Source organism: Zeus faber (genome assembly GCF_960531495.2).
Source record: "Zeus faber genome assembly, chromosome: 21".
Taxonomy (NCBI): domain Eukaryota; kingdom Metazoa; phylum Chordata; class Actinopteri; order Zeiformes; family Zeidae; genus Zeus; species Zeus faber.
This window is the reverse complement of record NC_137208.1, coordinates 20,481,903-20,504,078: the sequence shown is the minus strand read 5'-3', so window position 1 is coordinate 20,504,078 and position 22,176 is coordinate 20,481,903. Positions and strand designations below refer to the sequence as shown.

The 22,176-nt window shown below is 45.8% G+C and overlaps 1 protein-coding gene across 1 annotated transcript in view; it reads right to left on the bottom strand.

Annotated features, from left to right (window-relative positions):
• The window catches only part of hmga2 (high mobility group AT-hook 2), a gene marked incomplete at both ends in the record, with an annotated part of 39,891 nt that extends 27,782 nt beyond the window's left edge, over positions 1–12,109 (bottom strand). Inside the window, 3 exons of the mRNA XM_080022526.1 lie at positions 3,046–3,096; positions 10,167–10,253; positions 11,990–12,109. Coding sequence (XP_079878652.1) covers positions 3,046–3,096; positions 10,167–10,253; positions 11,990–12,109 — 258 coding nt within the window. The remainder of the gene's footprint in view (positions 1–3,045; positions 3,097–10,166; positions 10,254–11,989) is intronic.
• Positions 12,110–22,176: the final 10,067 nt, after the last annotated feature.

Below are 22,176 nucleotides of genomic sequence, written 5' to 3'. Positions count from 1 at the left end.
TGTTTTTGGGTGTCCATTCAGGCCCCTTCTCCTCATGTAAATGCTTGTGAATAATTATGTGTGTGTGTGTGTGTATGTGCAAACATAGGTGTGTGTGTGCGTGTGTGTGTGTGTGTGTGTGTGTGTGTGTGTGTGTGTGTGTGTGTGTGTGTGTGTGTGCGCGCGAGAGTCTGTATGTGTACCCTCCACCCACACAGCAACAAGAATGACCGGCGTGCATGCCGCCGCACGTTCGGCTCAAAGTGTGAGATCGAGTGAAGGTCACTTGCCGTTTTAAACTTGTAAATAAAAGCCTTGCCGGCGTGGCAGGGGCGCTGTGAACAAGTCGGGGCGCGTCTTTCCACCCCCTGCGCGCCACACCCTGGGAACGTCCCCTCCGGACCTTCGCTTTTTGTGTAAACCTCACCGCGTGAGGCGATAACAAAAGCCGACCCCCGTTTTCAGGGGCAAGGTAAAAACTGCTTCGGGCAGAGGTTGGCGCGAGAGAGAGAGAGAGAGAGAGAGAGAGAGAGAGAGAGAGAGCGAAAGTGAGAGCGAGAGAGACAGGGGAAAAAGCAAATCAACTCTCCCTGTTAAGTAAACAGTCCTCTCCCTGTCTGCCAGCCAAGGTCTCCGACTGCAAAAGGAAAAACGTTCTGGCTCTTATCGCTCTGAACGCCATCTGGGACAATGAACTCCTCCCCAGCACACACCTAACCACCTGAGTCTCGTCGAGGCTGTGGCCGAGAAATCCATTTGGATCTGGCCGGGCAGTTTTGTGAATGAAAGTTAATCTCCGAGAATGAACCCTGGGCAGGGGGTAAATGTTCTTTTGTGGCCTACGGTAAGTGCCAGACAGCCGACGTTGGCTCAATAAAAAATTTAAAATGTATTTAAAAAATTAAATAAAAAAATTTCGCCGCTTACTTATCACGCAGATACTGTAAGACGTGACCCTGCGGGGTTGGGGAGGACCTCCACTCTGCCGATTCCCAGTGCAACAGATATGAGTGAAGCAGGACTTTCTCTCCCTCCGGTGGTGGCCCACCTTTTCCTATTATCCATTTAGTGTGTGTGTATGCAGTGGTTGGGGGTTTGGGGGGGGCATAGAAAAACATTCCAGCAGCCCCCTGTAGCCGTAATGAGTTCCAGGAGGGCTAAGCGGAGGCTGAACAAGGGGAGCCCCCGCTTGTTTACCCCCGGACAGAGGCAGTCAGGCCCACAAGCCCGCCCTGTTGAGTGCCTCAGGAGGAAGACCCCTGGGCCACGGCGTTTACTCTTGCGACACACACACACACACACACACACACACACACACCCCACAGGCGTGGACTTCACCAAGCTAAACTTGGCCTCCCACAATGCTCCCAGACCAAGAACCGCATATATAGAGATTTTGATATTGATAAAGTCAGGTCTCTCGATATATTACAAAGAACGACCTAAACTGTCCAACACAGCCAAAGGTTGCCATCGTTACCCAAAGTGTAGCTGGGGGGGGGGGGGGTTCGCCATACTGCCATGCAAATTCCAATGGAGGAAGGTGGACTTTTTCAACCCGGGTCAGAAAAGCAACTTATTTACAGCCAGAGCGTATTGGTTACGGCTCATTAAAGTCAGCAGAGTCCTCGTTGCACGTTTTGCCATGTGAACTGCACAGCACCTGCGATTGTCATGTAGCTATTTTTCCTTGTTTCTTTTTTTTTATTACGTATGCCCCGTGGCAGCCTACCAGAGTGCGAGCCAGTTTAGCCGGCAGCCCCGTCTGTAGTGCTGCCAGGAGCCATTGATGTAAAGCCCCAGAGGCCACTGCGTGGGCGTGTGGGTGTCGGTGTGTAGGTGTCTGTACCTGGGATGAGAGGGACCACCTCTGTCAAGTAAATATGGCAATAAACCCCGCACTGTTTGTTATCAGTCAAGGACCAAGGGTTCAGCAGTCGCCCTGAGCTGATTCGTTGCCTCCCTGATAGCTCTCAGCTATCAACTCTCATGTCATATGTTACGATTTGAACAATAAAACCAGGGGGAATATCACAGGTTTTCAATGATCACGTTTTTTCCAAACACTTTTCAAACAGTTCAGCACCGATGGGGGGCTATTTTCCAGGTATTCCAATACTTCAATTTCAGAAGACAAGATTCAAGCACTCCAAGGACCGCAAGGACCTGCTAAGAACTATGTCACAGGACGAGCAAGAACGTGGTTTCTTCTGCGCGGTCGTCTGCACTGGCGGTGGCGGCAGGTTTGCGTCGAGATAAGAAACTAAAACATGAGCGTGAACCCTTTCTCTCGAGCACTCGAGTTCCTTCTGCTGGTCTGATCATTCTCAACGACCATGCGTAAAGAAGGTTTTTTGAAAAAGGTTTAATCTAATGCTGTGCGATATATTGTATTTCCACAAAACCGATGCAGGTCTTGGCCATGTTTTGTAGCCTTCCCTCTTATTGCAATACCTTCCAATGGAAAAAATAGAGATAGAGATTGTTTTATAGGGTCATTTCTCTTTGAAAATCAAAATAGCGTTGCTGTTTTCCCTGAAAATTGGGATCAGCATCACAACATATTTCATGTACATCACCCCGGCCCTAATATCATATCACATTGGGCGGGAGAAAGTTTCACATTCCTGAATCTTTTAACTCTCTCGCTGGTGGCACTCGGAACGCCCGGCGGCCATACTCCCCCCTCCCTCCATCACTCCCCTCGCACCATCAATCAGCGTTGCTCCTGAGCCGATAAACACTGGGCTTTGGGCTGTTTGAGGAATTATCCAAGTCTTCCCATGGAGTAAACATTTTCCTTGACTGATAGCGCAAACATTTCCCCAGTTCCGCCTCGGAACGCCACGTACAAATGCAGACATTTCAACAATACCATCGGCCAATCGGCGGTGCCGGAACGCGTTCAGACTGGGCAGTTAAGCTTCTAGATGTTTTGTATTTTGGTGAAGACACATCCACTGACCAAAATATCAGAACGTCCACCGCAAACATGATTGTCGTCGGCCGGCTGAGCCCGACCCTCGGAACAACCTGAGGAACAGGATTGAGATGTGACCAGCTTACCCATTTCCTGGGTCTCCCTCTGGGTCTTTTCTCCCCGGTGGCCTCGGATTTCTGTGGAGCAGGAAGGCGCATTCAATTAGGATTCACTTCTTTTGTTTGGCCGCCGTTGTTCTCGACAAGCCGTAATTTGATATTTACAAAAAGGACATTTGATATTTAAAATATTTATAAAAAAACAGCAGGTTGAAATTTATGTCAGATAACTACAAAGTGACAGTAAAGCAATAACAAAATGAGAATGTTCTTCGGCTTCCACCTAAATTTCCCCTCATGAGGCAAGAAAAGTTGCCTCTCGAGAGCCACAAAGGAGAACCCTACGCTATTCAAGGGGAAATGAATCGGCCGCTATCGACGGGGACACCCCGACAGATAAGCGCTTAATTGACAGTAATAGAGGCTGTGTGGCATCGGGCAGCTTTCAGCTTGACGTACGACCCCCTGTCGCCGCACGACAATCGCTCTTTGATATGAAGGACAAGCGTGAAAGACTTAGGATTTAGTCAGCGCCATTGTGATGCAGAACAGAGGAGCCGGGGCTGATTTTCTCATGTGTCCGTTTCGCTGAGAAGCGCCGAATAACTGTGTTTAATCACCTGGGCCGTTGAGGCGGAGGCGGTTATCCGTTTTGAAAGCCCTTAAAAGTTTGTTTTATAAGCGTTTACCTTCTTCAAACAGAGGCAGCGCCAACGGCCAGTGGTCGCTGGGGAAGGAACAGCTTCCCTTATCAGATCCTTAAGACGGTGAAATGATGTGACATTTGGAAGAGGTGGGAGAAACCCAGTGGAAGGAGCCTCAGTCCGGCATTCTGCCACGATTAACGATTAAGACAAGACGCATCTCAATAATTCATCGGATATTAGGTCGTGTCTAAGCTCCGCTGCCCCGAGTGGGCAGGGGTCCAGGTGAAACCCGAGACAAGTTGCCAGACTGCTATGAATTTTGCAAAGAGGCGGGTGGTGAAAAAAAGAACAAGTATGAAGAGATATTTTTAAGCGATAAAACAACACAAGGCCGGCTCCTGTGGAAGAGACCTGACGCTGGCCACAAGCCACAATGCCTCAGGTCACACACACACACACACACACACACACACACACACACACACACACACACACACACACACACACACACACACACACACACACACACACACACACACACACACACATCCACAGCATCATCAGAGTCTGAGAGAATGCAAAAACTCACACACCAAAAAGACATCCACTGAGCGAAGATTTGGCTGCCAAAGCAACAAGGCAGAGTCAGTTAGATATTGGGGCGAAAGAGCCTGGCCAGAGTGAGCGGAGCTCTCCCATTGTGCCGGTGCCGTGACGAGATACCAAACTGAGACCCTGTATCGACCACCGCAAGGTAGTTTGCCAGTGACTCAACACCCTAGGGAGATTTCCGCCTTTGTTACGCCCAGTGGCCTGTGTGTATTCTCTGTCCTTCTATTCGGCAGGAAAAAGGCTCCTCTGAGGTGGGTGACAAAGGTCACAGTGGTTGCATACTTGGACAATGTAGTCGTGTCCAGTGGCAAGTGGGCAACGCCAAATTGTGCCCGCATTTGCGTCAACTCCTCGAGAGGTCGCAAGATGCTGGCCTGGTTGAAAAATCTAGTGAAAAGAGAGGCTGGAAAAGAGCAAGTCACCTCTTTAAGTCATCGGGTGGGACAAGGAAAGGTGATAACAGAAAGGCAAAACCAGAAGCTTCCCACACCAAGCAGCCGTCGGGAGGTTATGAGATTGTTGTATGTTGCTTTTACTGGAGTGGAGGTTTGAACCTAAATTCTCTGCCGTGACTGAACCCTTGTCTAAATGATTGAAGAAAAGCTTCAAGTTTGCGTGGTCTGAACACGGGGAGCGTGTTTTCGGTGGATCAACAGCCATTTATCGTGATGTGAACCAGTGTTGTCGGCTCCACATTTTGATGCACCTTTTCAAACTAGTGGGAGTTGGAGCGGTGGAGCGGGAGCAGCTGAGGCAGTCAGGTTACCCCTGGGCCACACCATACTGTCAGCGTCACGTCAGCAACACCAAAGCGTTAGTTCCTTCCTGGTCCGTCTCCACTCCGTCCACATCGCGTTCGCATGAACAGCGTTCGAGACTTTAAACTTAAAACTTCTCAACTTTCAATGGGTAGGTGAATTAAGTGAATCTTTGCTTTCGTTTTCAACCTCTCAACTTTCCATTTTATTCGCCTTCGGAGTCTGTTTATGAACTTAGTTGGATTCGTTTGTGAGTTTAGCGTTTATTGTTTATATTTCACACATCAGCTTCTGGCTTAAATACAACACGTTTTATCGCTGGAGTGAGTAATAATCTTTAAATACATTGCAGCTATTAACAGGAGGAAGGCGGTGCCGGTTCTGCTCCGTGGCTCCAAAGGAGAAGGCAGGGATGGCAGCGGTGGGTTTGTCCCATTAACCAGAGGATGCAGGAGATTCCACCATCTATATATGTGTATTTATTGAGCTGTTTCTGTAATAAGTGCTTTCTGATTATTTTTGTTATCGGTTATTTGTGGTAAGATTATTAAATGAAGAAAAACATGCAATGGATATATTCTTCTACATTTGATACAACATATTAATAGCTTAATAATACCTTGTAAATAAATTGACAGCTCTCTCGACTACAAAAATCTATTGATTGACAAGTCAGTTTGACTAGAGCCTGCACGTAGTGACTCTAAGCAGCAAGGAGACCGCATAGTTTCCACTGTCCTCCGTGTTGCCGACAGGTACACTGTACGCCGGTGCTACCGGCTGGTGTGACCGTCCACATTGATTAGCATGGCAGCGTATCCGAAGCGTTGCCGTGCCGCTTCTTGGCGTGGCCCGGGGGTTAGAGAGACCAGTGACCTACTTCTCCAAGAAGCTCAGTCGACCTGGGAGAGCTCATTCAACCTTTCGAGAAGGAAGCTTAAGGTCTGGTGCTGACCTATCTGCCCAAAATCAAGACATCCAACCGGAGACTGTCTTACAGCCCTACGGTCTGGTTGTGCGGCGTGTGACAGGCAGAGAGAACATCCTGGCAGATACACTGTCCCGGACGCCAATGTGCATTGTATGAAGGGCATTCGGGGTCATAAGACAGACATAAGATGTCTTTACACGAGCTGAGAAGCACCGAATAACTTCTAATAAGTTTTGAAACTTATTAGAACAGCTGCAACGCCAACGGCTTCTGGACGCTGGGGGAAGAAGTAGCTTCCCTTAACAGATTCTGCGGTTGAAACGACGTGACATTTGCAAGAGGTGGGAGAAACGCACCCGGGAGAAGCTGCTTTGGCCAGAGGAAGGAGCCCCAGTCCCGCTCTCTGCCGCGATTAACAAGACAAGACGCATCTCAATAATTCATCAGATATTAGGTCGTGTCTAAGTTCCACGGCCCGAGTGGGCGGGGATCCAGGTGAAACCCGAGACAAGTTGCCAGACTGCTATGAATTTTGCAAAGGGGTGAGTATCAGGGATGTTTTTAAGAGATAAACACCGCAACGCCGCCCCCAATGGAAAAGACCTGACACTGGCCACAAGCCACAATGCCTCAGGTCACATCACACACACACACACACACACACACACACACACACACACACACACACACACACACACACACACACAACACAAACACACACCCACACACACACACACACCTCCATTTCCTTTTCTGTGATCCACAGCAGGGCTTCACCCGGTACATCCCAGATTCTCCGAAAAATACACACACACTCAAATACGCCAACAAGACACCTACCTAGGGAAGGTTTGGCTGCCAAACAGAAGGCTGCAAAACAGAAGGCAGAAACTCAGGGGGAAACTATGAAATATGAACTTTTAAATGCCGTAAGTATTGGACTTGGCCGGACTGAGTCCCCAATTAAATCACGAAGATGAGACTTGAGGAGGCGAGATCCTTTTCTGTTCTGCCCTAAATCCCAGATCAGGACAACCTTTCTTTCTAGAAGAAAAATGCGTCCTCACAGGCATTTTCGAAGCCTTTCAAGAGTCTTGCCTTGGTTGAGGTATGGACAGGCACATAGGGCCGACTTCCTGTTGCGATGTGAGCCGGATTAAAGTGGGCTGTACGTCGCTCTAACTCTGGTCCTTTACCAAATTTCAATCACTGAGTCGGCACTAATATGCCGTTTACGCGGCTGGATTTGTAACATTTTTTTGGCTTCAAGTGAATCTGACTGAGCCGACAGTCCCCCTTTACCCGCTGAATCATCAGGATGAGTTGATTAAGTTTTAGCTCAAGTGATTAAGCTGAATTTCAACAACCAAAATGTTATGAAAAGTACAATACAGCCATCAGAAATACACGCAAACAACAACTATTATGTCTGGGAATGCAACCACCAAACTTCCACTTTTTACCCAGGCAGAAGGCGAAAGGGATGGGGTGATACAGATAGCTGGAACTTGCAACAAAGTTCATTTTAGTTCACTTTGAAAGGGTCTTGATAATTGTGCGGGCATCACTTATTGGACCCGGCTCATTATTTGGATTCCGAACCAAACACAGAAATAAGAATGTTGGCATTAATACTTTATCTTTATCCCAATTCCAAACTGTATATATCACATATGTGGTGAATTTTTCTCCATTTAACTGTGCTAGCTCACATTTAAGGCCACAAGGGGGACGATGACACAGCGTGTCACCAGCCAAACAATCCAAGCAACCGTAACCCGAGTTCCCTGCATTTTTAATGGGGAGCGTTTGACGGTCTGAAAAGGAGCACCCTGTGCTGAATTAATCATCGAGCCGTTCGTCCGCCTCACCTGAACCCGGAGAAAAGAGAGCGCACGCGGGACTGCGAAGGGCGTGGACGCCCGGGGCTTTAAAATGGTCGAACCATGGTCAACAAAAGAGCAAGGAAGGGGAGGTAAGAAGAGGTAACCAGGGGTTGGCACGGTAGTGACAGTGGCTTAACTGCTAATGATTAATCACAGCTAGCCAGATGTGGCGGATTACCCCGTTTTAGGATGCCATTCAGAGTCTGACATGCAGTAACACAGAGCTGCACATTTTATGGATGCTAACCTCCAGAACCTCACGTAAGGCTAAGTAGACAGGGTTTTGCAAAAGGCAGGTCGGTCCTTTTTTGCAACCGCAACAATTTTACCTGCAATTGTATCAAGGCGATGGACGGGCAGCGGATCATTCTGTTGGCTTGGTTCGACCACGGTCGCAAATGAAGACAAGCCGGGGGCTGAGATGATGAAATCCAACCGGCGAGCTAACGACTTAGCATAGCTGCCTGGAGTTAGCCGTCACTTTCAACATTGATATACAACGTCATTTTAAACTACGGGCGGAGAGGGTCTTTAAGCGAGGCTTTCAGCTCAGCCGGGGACAAAAACGTTGGGTTAGTTAGCTCGTTTGAGAGTTCAGTTTTAATGTTTACCGTTTGCCCCGCACACCGTCGCGAAGGAAAGCTCTCGACTTCCTGTTGCAGCCTTTGGAAAAAGAAGAGTCCGACGATAACCCGGAGCAAAAGCTAAATCCCCGCTGTAAATCCAAGTAATGAAAAAAGGTCTAAATAATAATAAAAATAGCGAGGGTTTTTGGGGTTTTTTTGATCCAGAATATGCGAATGTGCACCTAGTTAGGTGGGGAGTGTGCGCACGTGTGCAATTTCTTTCACAGTGTTTTTAGCGCCTGGAACGGCGGGGCCCCCATCGATTTATAAGGATATCTTGGGAGTTCTCACCCTGACTATATTATTAAAGCATTTGTGAGCGCAGGAAGAGCCTCGCAGCGTTGGGGGAGGGGGGTACGGAGTAATCCCGTTAGGCATGACGTCCCCCCCCGTGTGTACTTTTTGGGGGAGTTTTAAAGAAGCCGTCCGAGGCGCGCGGCGGAACTGTTCTTTATTAACGCCCCAGCCGCCGCCGCCGCCGCCGCCGCCGCCGCCCTGCCCCGCCCCGCCACCCCGTGTTTGATACGGGGGTGGGAGGGCGCGGAGCCAACTGGCGGAGGGGGGGCGCGTGCGGAAGGTGCCCGCGGCGCCGCGGCCCCGCTCCTTTCATCTCCCAGGATTGATATCCCCTGTGTTTATCATAACAATGCCAGATGAAATGAGGCTGGATTACGGGGCGAGCAGAGTGGTTCACCTTTTCGGAGAAGCGCCGGGATTTGTTTACAGTGCCGCCCCGCTCAACCGCCATCCCCGCCACCGCCATCACTACTACTACCATCACCACTACTCCTACTACCACCACGACGGTTGCCGACTGGGGGGGCGGGGCACTTCTGCTGCTGCTGTCATCGGGGCCCCGTAACCGCCCTTTAATCCATCTAATAAATGGAACGCGTGAGAGATCGGGGAACTCTGCCTCTCCCCCAGACTTACGTTGCGGTCCAAAAATATTAAATATTCCACCGGGGGGAAGTTGCGGGGAAATTCCAATCCCCCCCCGCCCCCGCCCCACCCCTTCACATCTCTCTCTCTCTCTCACTCTCTCTCGCTCTATCTATTTCTACCTCCCTCGTACGGGCGCGTTGGAGCGTAGCGTTCGACGGCGCAATTAAACGCTCGACACAACGCCAACCTGTACGACCAAACCGCGGTCGCCCCGCCGGGGATTGATAAAGTCGTCCGTCTATCTATCAAGACCACCGTTTTGCACCAGGGCCAGGGGTCGAGTCAGCCAATCCGCCATTCCAGATTATTTTCCGGATTTTATCCCTTTTCGACTTCGTCCTGTTATTGCGCCACAGGGGCGGCTCCCTGTTCACGCACCTGACAGACCGGGGTTAAAGTCGAAGGCAGGGCATCTCTATTAGTAATCGGACGTTGGGATGTTTGTTCCTCGCGAGGCTATTTACGGCTCGCCCCGCGATCTGTGCGTTCTAGCCATGAATACCATGATAATAACACTTGAAAAAAAAGAGAAAATGATTTATCAATGGAAAATCATCTCATTTTTCATTGTTTTTCATCATTGTTATTGTCTAACCCAGCGGTTAGGCCTGCGTCCTCGTCACGGAATCAAGACGTCGTCACGTCGCAGTCCACCCTTGCGTGCTCGGCAAAGGGAAGGTGTGACCTCAAAATGTGCGGCGTGTTAGAAGGTTGTATCAGTCCAGGTCAGTCCTGCTTCTTACCTTCTGCGCTGCTTTGGAAGGGCCCTTGTTCTTGCTTCCCTTGGGGCGACCCCTCGGCCGTTTGGGGACAGGCTCACCGGTGGGCTCCTGTCGTGGGGTGGGTGGGGGCGGGTGTTTTTTGGTGGTGGCAGTGGGTGAGGGAGGAAGGGAGGGAGGGGAAGTGAACATGAACGTGAGCATAAGGACAGGAAACAAAGCTATGACCCGCTGCGCCGGGCCCGATCCCGCCAGTCCTGCCACCCCGCGCACGCGCACACGCACACGCACGCACACACACACACACACACACACACACACACACACACACACACACACTCTGTAAACCCCCATACCCCCAACCAACCAATTTTTTTTTCTCTCATTCAGAGAAGCCTGGGTCTTTTTTTTTCCAACAATGTGCTCATTTACTGGTGGTCTCCCCATTTGGTGCCTGCTTTATGAGTCAAGACGAAAGAAAAAAAGGGGGACAAAGGTTGTGTGTGTGTGTGTGTGTGTGTGTGTGTGTGTGTGTGTGTGTGTGTGTGTGTGGGTGTGTGCGTGCGTGTGTGTGTGTGGGTGTGTGCATGTTAGTGTGTGATGGTCATGCACATGTGCAGCTCCACACTGGATTTCCAAGAATCTTGCCCCCAAAGGTTTACTCATAAAATTAAAATCATTAAAAATAATAATAATAATAATAATAATAATAATAATAATAATTATGGTAATAATACATTTAAAGTGGTTTACCCAGATCTACTCATTTCTAAAGTCTAAAAACAGCCTTGTTATTTTTGTCTTCCCAAATTGTAATTTTCAGTGGGGTTTTTTTTTCTTTTATGTGTCCATCCATTTATGTGCCAACTAAATTAAGTATTTACTGTTCTTCCACCCCAGCGTCACTTTTACAGACAAAGACGGAGGGGCCATCCCACGGCCCGATCGCCCTCCTGGCGTGAGTAAAGAAAAACGATCAAAAACCAGCAACTCCGACTTAACTATCGGACCAAAGGCGTTGACCAGCGCCACGCAAGGTGGCATCTTCATCGTCGTCACTCTTCAACTTGGAACATGTCACTCGCAGCCAGCAGGGCTAAATCCTTAGGTTCGGTCTGTGCAATGGAACGGCGCATTCCACAGCCATTGCATTGCGCCGCAAACGCACAGAGGGACTTGGCAGAACAATGCAAATGACTCGAAGTTGTAGGTTTCCACCTCCGTCTCGAAGTTGCTTTAAAACTGCACAGCGACGATTCCAATCGAACAACTGCACAACCCGCAACGCGGGATGTTTTAATGGTGAGAACATGCAAAAACGCATATAGAAGAGCGGGCGTGTTGTGCAGCCTCCGTAAAATGTAAAGCAAAGTAAGTATAAATCAAAAAAAAACAAAAAAAAAAACATGCAATAATCGACCGGCTTATTGGAGACTTTCTTTCAGTGCGAGACTTTGTTTAAAGGACCTCGACATTGCGCAAGCTTCGCCACAGCACCTCCAAAACCAAGCAGATCTCACAACCCCCGCAAAAAAACCCACTAATAATAATAATAATATAATTATAATAATAATAATAATAATAATAATAATAATAATAATAAAAACACAAAAAAACAACAAGACGAGGAGATCTCGCGCTTTTTTTTTTTTTGCAGATGTGTGTTAAAAAATTAAAAAAAAAAATTAAAATACAGAGAGAAGAAAGTAGAAAAGAAAAGAAAAAAGTTAATCCCTGCGCCGGAGTTGCCATTCACACTGCGCCCAAAAACCCGCGTTCAACCTTTTCTTTGTTTTGCGTGATCATTTTAAAAGGAGTGAAGCGAAACCTCGACGGACAACACTGACTTTCTGGGGCTTCCTCGGTCTCCCGGGTCTCCTCTTCTGGGGCTGCGTGGTGTCGGTAGCCGCCGCCGCCGGCTCCTGGGAGCCCGAAGTTTCCGCGGCCTCTCCCCCGGGCGCACTCATGGTCACTGCTTGCACCTTGTGCGGCGCTGCGGCGCATAGAGAGCTGCGGAGCGGCGGGCCGGAGAGGGGGGAGCGGGTGCGAGGGGGTGCGACGGGGGGGGGGGGGGGGCTCCGGTTTCACTGGGAGATCCATCCCAAAAGAAGAATTTATTCAAATAAAAAATAAATCAATTAGAGATAAAAAAAAAAAAAAACGAAGACAAAAAAAACATAAGTAAAATAAGATATGATTATAATTAAAAAAGAAAACATTACTTTTTTTTGAGGGGGGGGGGGGGGGCTCGTTTCACTGAAAGACCACCCCAAAAAACAACATAAAAAACGTAATGACGACCGAAGATTTAAAATAATAATAATAGTAATGATAATAATAATAATTATTATTATTATCTTTATTAAGGATTTAATTCTGGGGGTTCACTGGGAAACCCGTCCCAAAAGAAAAATAATGTTTGATCAGGATTTTGATTCCGTCACCCCCCCCCCAAAAAAAACAGTTAAACACGTTTTTGAAGAGGATTTTTTTTTTTTTTTAAACAGCACGTTTCTAGGCCCACTGTCAATTCCAGTCCTGTTGAGAGAAATGTGTGTGTGTGTGTGTGTGTGTGTGTGTGTGTGTGTGTGCGCGTGTTTGTGCGTGTGTGTGTGCGCATGTTTGTGCGCGTGTGTGTGTGTGTGTGTCTGTGTGTGTGCGTGTGTGCGTGTGTGTGTGTGTGTGTGTGTGTGTGTGTGTGTGTGTGTGTGTGTCTGTGTGTGTGTGTGTGTGAAAAAGGAAAAAAAAAAAACATTTATTTCTTTGACGCAAACGAGCTGCGGAGCATTAACTAATCACGCGTGTTTTTTGGTTTTTGTTTTTTTTAACCTGTGCTGTCAGCATGATGGCCATACAACACAGAGTATTTGTTCCATTGCATCTAGGACAGAGTTAGTCTGCAAGTGGAGTTCAACTTCTCAACCTGCAACGCAACTCTTCAGTAATTCTTAAATCATCGAGAACTGCTGCAATAACTCTGTCCTGTGGACGACCCGGGGGATGACAACAGCGCGGCTTTTTTTTTTGTCTTTTTTTCCACGCGGGACCGTGAAAAGAGGCAGCGTGGAAATGCTGCATCTTTTCACGCCCCCCCCCCCCCCCGCGCTTGAAACCGGCCCTGTTCGGAATGAGGACGGGGTGGGTGGATCGCACCGGAGGGTGTGGGGGGGTGGGTTTGGGGGCTGGATTGTGGCCAGAGAAAACATAAGAAATTCTGCGGCGCTAAGAGGGGAGAGACCACAGTGAGACAAACTCCCGTGTCCAGCGCTATTCATGTTACTGGCCCCGGTCCATGCGTGGGGAGTGGGGGGCGAGGGACATATTCCATACATACAGGCACGATGGAATTCAAGGGAAGGACCGTCAATGCAAACACAGATTTTTATTCGTGCGTTTCGTATGATACGCTTTTTTTTTCCCCAACAGTTTAATCGATTAATAATCAAACGATCAACGAACTAAACCTGCAGTTTTGTTTTTCTGTTGCGTCTGCATCTCGGGGAGCCTGCGGGGGTGTATTTAAAAGGCGGATTTTCCCCGCATTCGGCGATGTCGTGTCGCGTCGTCGCCACCGGGCCTCACGTTGTGTACTCGCCGCAGTTGGTTTTCCTCGACCGACAGGCCCCGCGTGTTTGTTTGCGGGCGTGTTTTTGTGAGTCCGCACCGGAGCCCCCGAAAAACGCTGTGGCGCTGCTCGCGGATCGACCTCCAGTCCAGCAGCCCCCCACCCCCCCTTGCCTCTTTGAAGCGCTCGGCCTATAGACGCGGAGGAGAGATCAATTGCACAAGAACAACAGCGACAAAGAATAAAGTGCTTTACGTTGCAGGCCCTTTCCCACGATCCGGCCACGCAGGCCCGCACGGCGCAGCGCACACCAACACCACACCACCCCGACACACTGGGTTCCCCCTCACTCCCCTCCCTTATTGTGGCCGGGGGAGTGGAGAGGGGTCCACGGGCGCACGACTTGATTTGTGGGGTTTTAAAAAAAATAAAATAAAAAAAATAAATAACATCTTAACATTTTGAAATTATGAAATACCTTTGGGTCAACTTTGGGAACTTTTTGTTTTTTTTACATTGTCTATTTTTTTTTTTTTTTTTTACAGCATGTTTCCCTTTTTTTTTTTTTTTTTTTTTTAACAAACCCTCGTAAATTCTCACGGACGTCCTTAAGATGTTCTAAGCCTTGATTTATTCCCCCAAAAAAATATTATCAAAAAAGATTAAAATTGATTGATGGGTCAACAAAAGAAGCCCTCTTCATTCCCATGGCGACTATTTGATTTATTATAAAACCAGATATTATAAAATACATATATATTTTTTAAACGGGCTGGGAGCTCTTTTTTATTTGTTATCTTAATCATGATTTTAATAATTGTAATTATTACAATTAGTAAAATCATTATTATTATATTTATCATAATTAATACAATTGATTCACAGATTAAAAAAAAAAAATAGGATTCCCCATCGTTTCCACAAGATGACCTTAAGATGTGTATACGCTCTGATTAATAACTTATGTTTTGAAAACAAAAGATTCAAAATAGCTTTTCAGGAAAAACAGCCCCCATAATATCCACACCACACCTTCAAGACGTTCACGATGATTATTCAAGATTTCAAGATTCAAGATTCAAGATTCAAGATTTTTTATTCGTCACATACATAGACATACTTTCATACATATATGCAGTGGAATGTAATGCAACGCACCCGGTGATAGCACACACACATATGTCCTAGGAAAAAAAAAATAAAAGTAGAAAATTCCTTTCTAACTGACTAACTAATAGACCGACTAACTATTTTAAAAAAAATTGATTTTTTTATTTTATTTTTTTTAATAATTTATAGATGAAAGAAAATCACGTCTAGAAAAAAAAAAAAAATCATAGCTTCATAGATCGATTTCCTCGGACGACCTTAAGACGTTTCACGCCGCGCCGTTCAAGAGAACGCTACGTTCGTCGTTAGGGTTTTCAGTTCATTCATAAAAAAAAAAAAAAAAAAAAAACCCCAAAAAAAACGGAACACAGCCCTCTCTCTCCCCCTCTGCCGCAGACCCCCAAAGAAGGTGCACTAGAAAGGAATTTGGCTTTTTTATCCCCCCCCCCCCCCTCCCCTGCAACCCGGACCACGCCCCCCCAGACACAGCGGCGTCGGGAGCGAGAGCCTATGGAATGAGCACAATCAATGGCCACGGCCGCCAATTATCGGGAGGATCGATTACCTGCGACGACGCGCGACGTTGTGTCTTGGAGGTGGCGGCTCGTGAGAAGCGGGGCGGCGTCGTTTACGTTTGTCATTTCTTTTGGCTGGGCGCTCATCATGTCACCATGCGACACCAGAGACAATAAACACGTATCATACTACTTTCATACAACAATCTTGGTTGGAACTCGGACCCCAGTCCCCCCCCCCCCCCCCATTTCTCTTTAGAATAAAAAAGAAAGAAAGACAGAATGAAAGACATTGCTTTGGGCAACAAAAAAGAAGAAGAAGAAGAAGAAGAAGAAGAAGAAGAAGAAGAAGAAGAAAAAAGGAGGAATCATCCACCGCAGACTAAAAGATTTGACCACAGACCCCTCGCCGCCCAGTGTGGATTTTAACCGTTTCACCCCCAGGAGTGTGGCCCCTCCCGGGGCCCTTGTCAAAGGAACAGCACATATGCGATGCATTTATGGCGCAGGGCGGTGAGAGGCTCACTGCCAAACACTTCAGACTGGTTAAGAATTTCTATTTCTATCCACTCTCACATTTCATTATTTTCCTATAGATTTTTTTCTGGGAGGGGAGGGGGTCAATACACCACTGTGGCTTCCCAGAAAGCCAATTGGATACAGTTCACGTCCTCGCTGCTGCCTCCACCTTCTCTACGGATCATTGTTTCCTGCCTAAAATTGTATTTTATTTTTACCCGTAAACGTACAACACACAATGACATACTTTGTAATGTTTTGTCAAGTTATATATTTCTCTTCGTGATGTTTTTTTTGCCATGGTCCGTAGCCCGCTTTACACCGAACACGACAAACGGCAAGAGCGATGGACGTCTGACCGAGGCTCTGGGATGCGGCCAGTTTTCCAACTGAGGCGACAAGTTTACGTAGGTCAGGTTTTTACATTGGAGCCGGCTTAAAAACGAAGTAAATAAGTCACGTATTTAAAACTAATGGCGTCATTAACCCTAAGAGTTGGATGTCATCACAATCGCTATCAATACATCCCTTTTTATAGAAGTGAATTGTGTGTATTTTCAATATTCTTTCGCACTTTGCAAACACTACGTGAAGGACATTTTAAACTCTAATTCATGGAACGTGATAAATGTCCAGCTGAGCAAACTACTTGTTGAACTGGAAAAAAACGAGTTGCCCCGTTCTCCCTGACATATTTTGGGATGCGAAACCCAGACACGGTTCACCCGACGGCCACTAGGGGGATGATCTGTCAGATCAACAACTAAAACGTCACAAACTTGCATAGCTGGGCTCATCATAATGCCCTATTCATAAAAATGATCAGCCAACAGACAATGCATCTTCACGTTACCCACTTTTGTTTATTACAAAAAAGTATATAAAATATATATAATATAATATAAATAATACAATATTATAAAATATAATAGTAGTAAATAATCGTAGCCCATCCCGAAAAGATCAAATATTGCACCAAACTAGTGAACTAGTGTATCAATACTGACGTCAAAAGTAAAAGTGTCTTTCTTCCGTTACACCTTTGTGAGGCGGGATGATGAAAAGAGCAATCCAAATCTGAAAGAGGAAAATTAATCCAAGTGAGATAATGAACTGATGAAATATAGACACAGGGAGGTTTAACGGATACATCCAGATGTCCGGCTCACCGGGGGGTCATGTGCAGGGGGTTGGGGGGGGGGGGGACGCTTGCAGATAAAGGAAAGGATCATTACTGCCCCGATGTTTCTGTGTTCACAGAGACTCGAGGTGTGTGTAGAATAACCCACACACACAAAATAGAATAGAATGACTTTATTTAAGTCTGTGTGTGTGTGTGTGTGTGTGTGTGTGTGTGTGTGTGTGTGTGTGTGTGTGTGTGTGTGTGTGTGTGCGTGTGTGTGTGGTGAAGGATCAAGCTCTCTCATTGCCAATCAAAATCAAGGACCGAAACAGCCACACCACCATGAAGAACCGTGCAGACCCTGCATCCAATAATACACCAGGTATGGGGGGGCTGCAGGTCGGGGCAGTGGCGTCTCATCAGGTTCCAAATAGAAACGCGGAGGCTCCAGGTGACCCCTCGTACAGTAAAACGTGACCTTGTGGACCTTGCCGGGGTTCACCATGTTGACTCCAGGGAACGCCCGCCCCCGCCCATCCCGCTGTCGTCACAAAAAATGTGACCTCATCGCGTCGGAGAAACGGGACACGACTATAAAACAACGCAAACGTGAATAATTGCGTCGTTATTACTTATCTACATGTAGTTCTCACTTTCAGTCCGAAACTTGAGTTCATTGAGATAAACACGGAGCTACTATCCCGACCGCAACCTATGAATTTGCGCAGCCTTGCCATTTTGATCTTGCAACATAAGCGTTGATTGTGATGACGATTTTAACGTTGAATGACACACAACCTTTCCGAATTGGGAGTAACGGCAGAATGGCTGGGCGTATCAAAGCTCTGTGGGGGTGTAGAAAAGGGGATGGGGGCAACAGGTGAGGACTGGTCTCATTCCCAGGAACCCGGTGATCCCCCCCCCACCCTCAACGCCCACCCTCCGCGCACTACTCTGTTTGTCCACAAGCAGGGCGTGTGCGCACTGTGCTCGGCGACCGACGGGCAGACTGTGTGGTCTGGGGTTAGACTTGTGTAACTCGGCCTGCATTAGCCGAAGGTGATCCGATAGCACTGGAACACGGGGCCATCAATCTCCCCCCGCGCAGCAGTGTGTGGGCTGGCTGTGTGTGTGTGTGTGCGTGTGTGTGTGTGTGTGTGTGTGTGTGTGTGTGAGGTCAGCCTACAACATGTGGTACAGTCGGGAAATCCCTCGATAATTACAAACTTTCATTGATGTATATACATAAGAGTCGGAATAAGAATCTATTTTTTCGGCCGATTGAAATTTCTTATATACAAGGAAATTGTTGTGGTCAGGATTGGTACGTTTATGTACGGATAATTATAATAATAAAAAATATGAATACATACATATACATATACATTTACATATATATATATATATATATATATATATATATATATATATATATATATATATATATATATATATATATATATATATATATATATATATACAGTTAAAAAACAGAAATAGAGAAATATAAAAATATATTGAATATATTGCTGTTCAACAATTACCATGAAAAAAATTGCCAGATATACAAAAATTGCCAAATATAAAACAAAAAGAGTCAAATATACAAAATAATTTGCCAAGGAAAAAAAGATTGCAAAATATACAAAGAAACTAGCTTAATAATAAGAAAAATAAAATGGCCATATATACAAAAATAGCCCAATAAAATGAACAGAAATAGCCAAATACAAAAATATACAAAATAAATGCAAAGTAATTCTATGCACAGGATAAATTTAGTTTAAAGGCCATAAATGTGGCTAAGCGTAGGAATACATATCCCAAACTGCATAGCGATTCTACAACAGGAACAGTTAAAAGTGGAGCTTGTTTCGTTGATTTGTTCCCCTTTAGTGAACAATATCCAGTTTACTAAATTAATGAAAAGGAAATATACTGTATATATATATATATATATATATATATATATATATGTATATTCTTCTTGTCATGTCCAATTAGGACCAATTATCTACTCCCGATCTGATCGTTTAGTCGCTTCAGTTGGCGACAGAGGGCTGGCACCGAGAGAAATACACGGTGACCTTTGAACCCCAGGCTCAACACATTGTGACCCCCGAGCGAGATCAAGGTGCGGGACGCATCATCTCTCTCCCCAAAGTGAATGAACAATCAAATTTGTTTCCCTAATTGTTTTTTCGTTCATTTTTTTAAGGTTTTTCTTTTCTGATTTCGTGTTTTACACTAGCCGTTGGCAAGTTATTCAGGGAACCGACAAAAAACAAAAAAACCTTGTACCTTAGAGTTCATGCTGTTTGGTTACAACGCAAAGGAATCCGATCCGCCACACCCAGAGAGGTCAAGGGTCACGTTTCAACACGGAAGTCTTTCCCACGGGGTCCTCCGGTACATGCACTCGTGGCACCCTGAAGAACTTTTTCTGTTGGGAATAAAGTGGGAGAGGAATTCCCTCCGGCTCTGTTTCAGTCATAATATAACACATTTTATTTATTTTAAACACATTTTTTATTTATTATTATTTCATTCTTCTTCTTTTCATTGTTGTTGTTGTTCTTCTTCTTGTAATTATTATTATTATAATAATTATATTATTATTATTATTATTATTATTATTATTATTATGATTATTATTATTATATGTTTCAACATTGAATACATGTTTAATATACTGTATATATATATAACTGAGTAGGCTGGGTGGAAGCTGCCAGGGAAAAGGCTCCATCTGCTGGCCCTACTTAATGGCCCCAAACATCCACACACACACACACACACACACACACACACACACACACACACACACACACACACACACACACACACACACACACACACACACACACACACACACACACACACACACACACACACCAAACACACACACACACACACACACCAAACACACACACACACACACACACCAAACACACACACACACACACACACACACACACACACACACACACACACACACACATACACACACATACACACACATACACACACATACACACGCCCACACACGCACACACACGCCAGAAAACTGATGGACAAACAAACCCAGTATATTTGTAATGGAGTAGAAGTACCCTTACTCGGCAAGTATCGTTCCTAAGTAAAATCAGTTAAACAGAAACGAATAACCCCAGTATGAGTGAAGAGTGCCATACTCAAAAACTAGTATTGCTGTACTGGTATTAGTTACTTTTAAAACTTGCAGTTACTTTAAGCTACTTTTTAAACACCCGTAAGCGTTAAACTCAAAATATCAAAATATTAATCAGCAGTACTATTAAACTATTACAGAAATCCAGAATGTCTGTGTGTTTGGGAATCTTACATTGGCCTCGCTTCTACTTAGAATGTCTTCTCCTTAACGAAAAAATTAATTCCAAAAGTGCCAAAACCTCATATTGACAACAAAATGTTTCAGGATATACTACCCAATATACGACTCATTATAACCCCATTCAAGGAACATTTCAAGAAAGGTTTTGTGAATGAGACCCATTCTCTCTGCCAGGCCTGGTCGGCCAAGCAGTAAAAATTCCATTTGGAAGTCTAACGTCTCACGTACAAGGGTTTTTATAGTCTGAATTACAGACAGGGGGCCAAAAACAACTAATTGCAGTCATTATGACAAATTAAATAATGATTTAAATCATTTTAAAGCGTCATAAAAGAGCCTAATGTGATCAGCTATGCAGCGACGGGCACTTATATTCTTTACATGCACTTTCAATGTTCTTCAGATTTAAAACCTTTGTGTTTCCACGTGTTTGGGAACGTGGTATGGACTTTGCAGCTACTGAGAATTTTTTTTTTGAGAATGTTAGCAGCTCACAAGACCAGACTCCTGCATTTTTTAAAAGGGGATTCATGGATATCTAAAGTTCCTTTGTGCATGTGAACATTTGTATTTTCATAATTCAAGTTCAAGTTCAAGTTCAAGAGATTATTTGTCACATACATATACATACGGTCATACATATATGCAGTGAAATGTCATGACACCCGGTGACTACGCACAATAAGCTCTATAAGCTTGAAAAATACTAAAAAATACCAAAATGTGCGTAATCGACACAAGGTGCTCACGCAGGCAGCCGCAAGGGGAGGCGCCACAATCGCGATAATTGGGTGCACCAATGATTTGTAAACAAAAGAACGGCGTCAAACAAAATGGTTTCAATTTCCCCACGTGGCTAGGGCTGGCGACCATAGAGATCATCTCAAGAGACACTGGTTTACTGTCTGTTTACTGGTTTACTGTCAATGTATCTAGTTTCGATGCGTAATGTCGGGGGAAATGCGCCACTAGGTGTTCAGGTGTTCACACTGCAGGAATTTTTTCACAGTTCTAAGAACTTTTTGGAGAAACCGTCCTTTTCTTTGTGTGTCCGCACTGCAGGAACTACGAACGATTGGAGTTCTAAGAACGTCGTTTTGAGGGCTTCTTGTAGCTCCTACTAGACAAGAAGTACCTTCAGTGATGTAAGTCCACCGTCCCCCTCACCCTGGCGGATGCCCCGGTCGGGTCGCATCGCGAGTAAATACAACACAGAACTTGTGCTGAAACCCCACTTGGCTGAGTTCCAGTGCAGTGTGAATACAACCAGAAGAAAAAAGCCCTTGAAGGTATCTAGTTCTCGGAACTCGGAACTATCTAGTTCCCCAGAACCTTTTGGTGTGAAAACGCCTATTGAGTCGTGAGAAACGCAACTTCAACCGCTGATGGAAAATATGATCTATCTTATTCAGTGGCGTTTTTAGGGGTGGGCGTTTGGGGCTTCAGCCCCAAATGTGTTATGAATAGCCCCCCGATCTAAAGTAGCCTCGCAGGGCCGGCTCCGCACCCCCATCGCTCCCTATCTGATTGTAACGACTGTGCCCATGGTGCACCAGCGATGGGGCGCCCGTGATCGGTGGGTCAAAATAGTGTGTTTTATTGTTTTAGTGAGTTATTTTAATTTACTCCGTTTCACTATGGAATGAAACCAGCACCGTGCACAAAGGGGATACGTTCACCCCCGACCCCCATCGACAGTATGCCAGTTATTGGCAGAATGGCTTGTGCTAAGCCCCTGATGTTTTTGCATCCTAGCAACGCCCCAGATCTTATCATCTACAGTATCCCTGAAGTCTGAAGTCCAGGTTTAGGAAAACCCTGAAAACCTG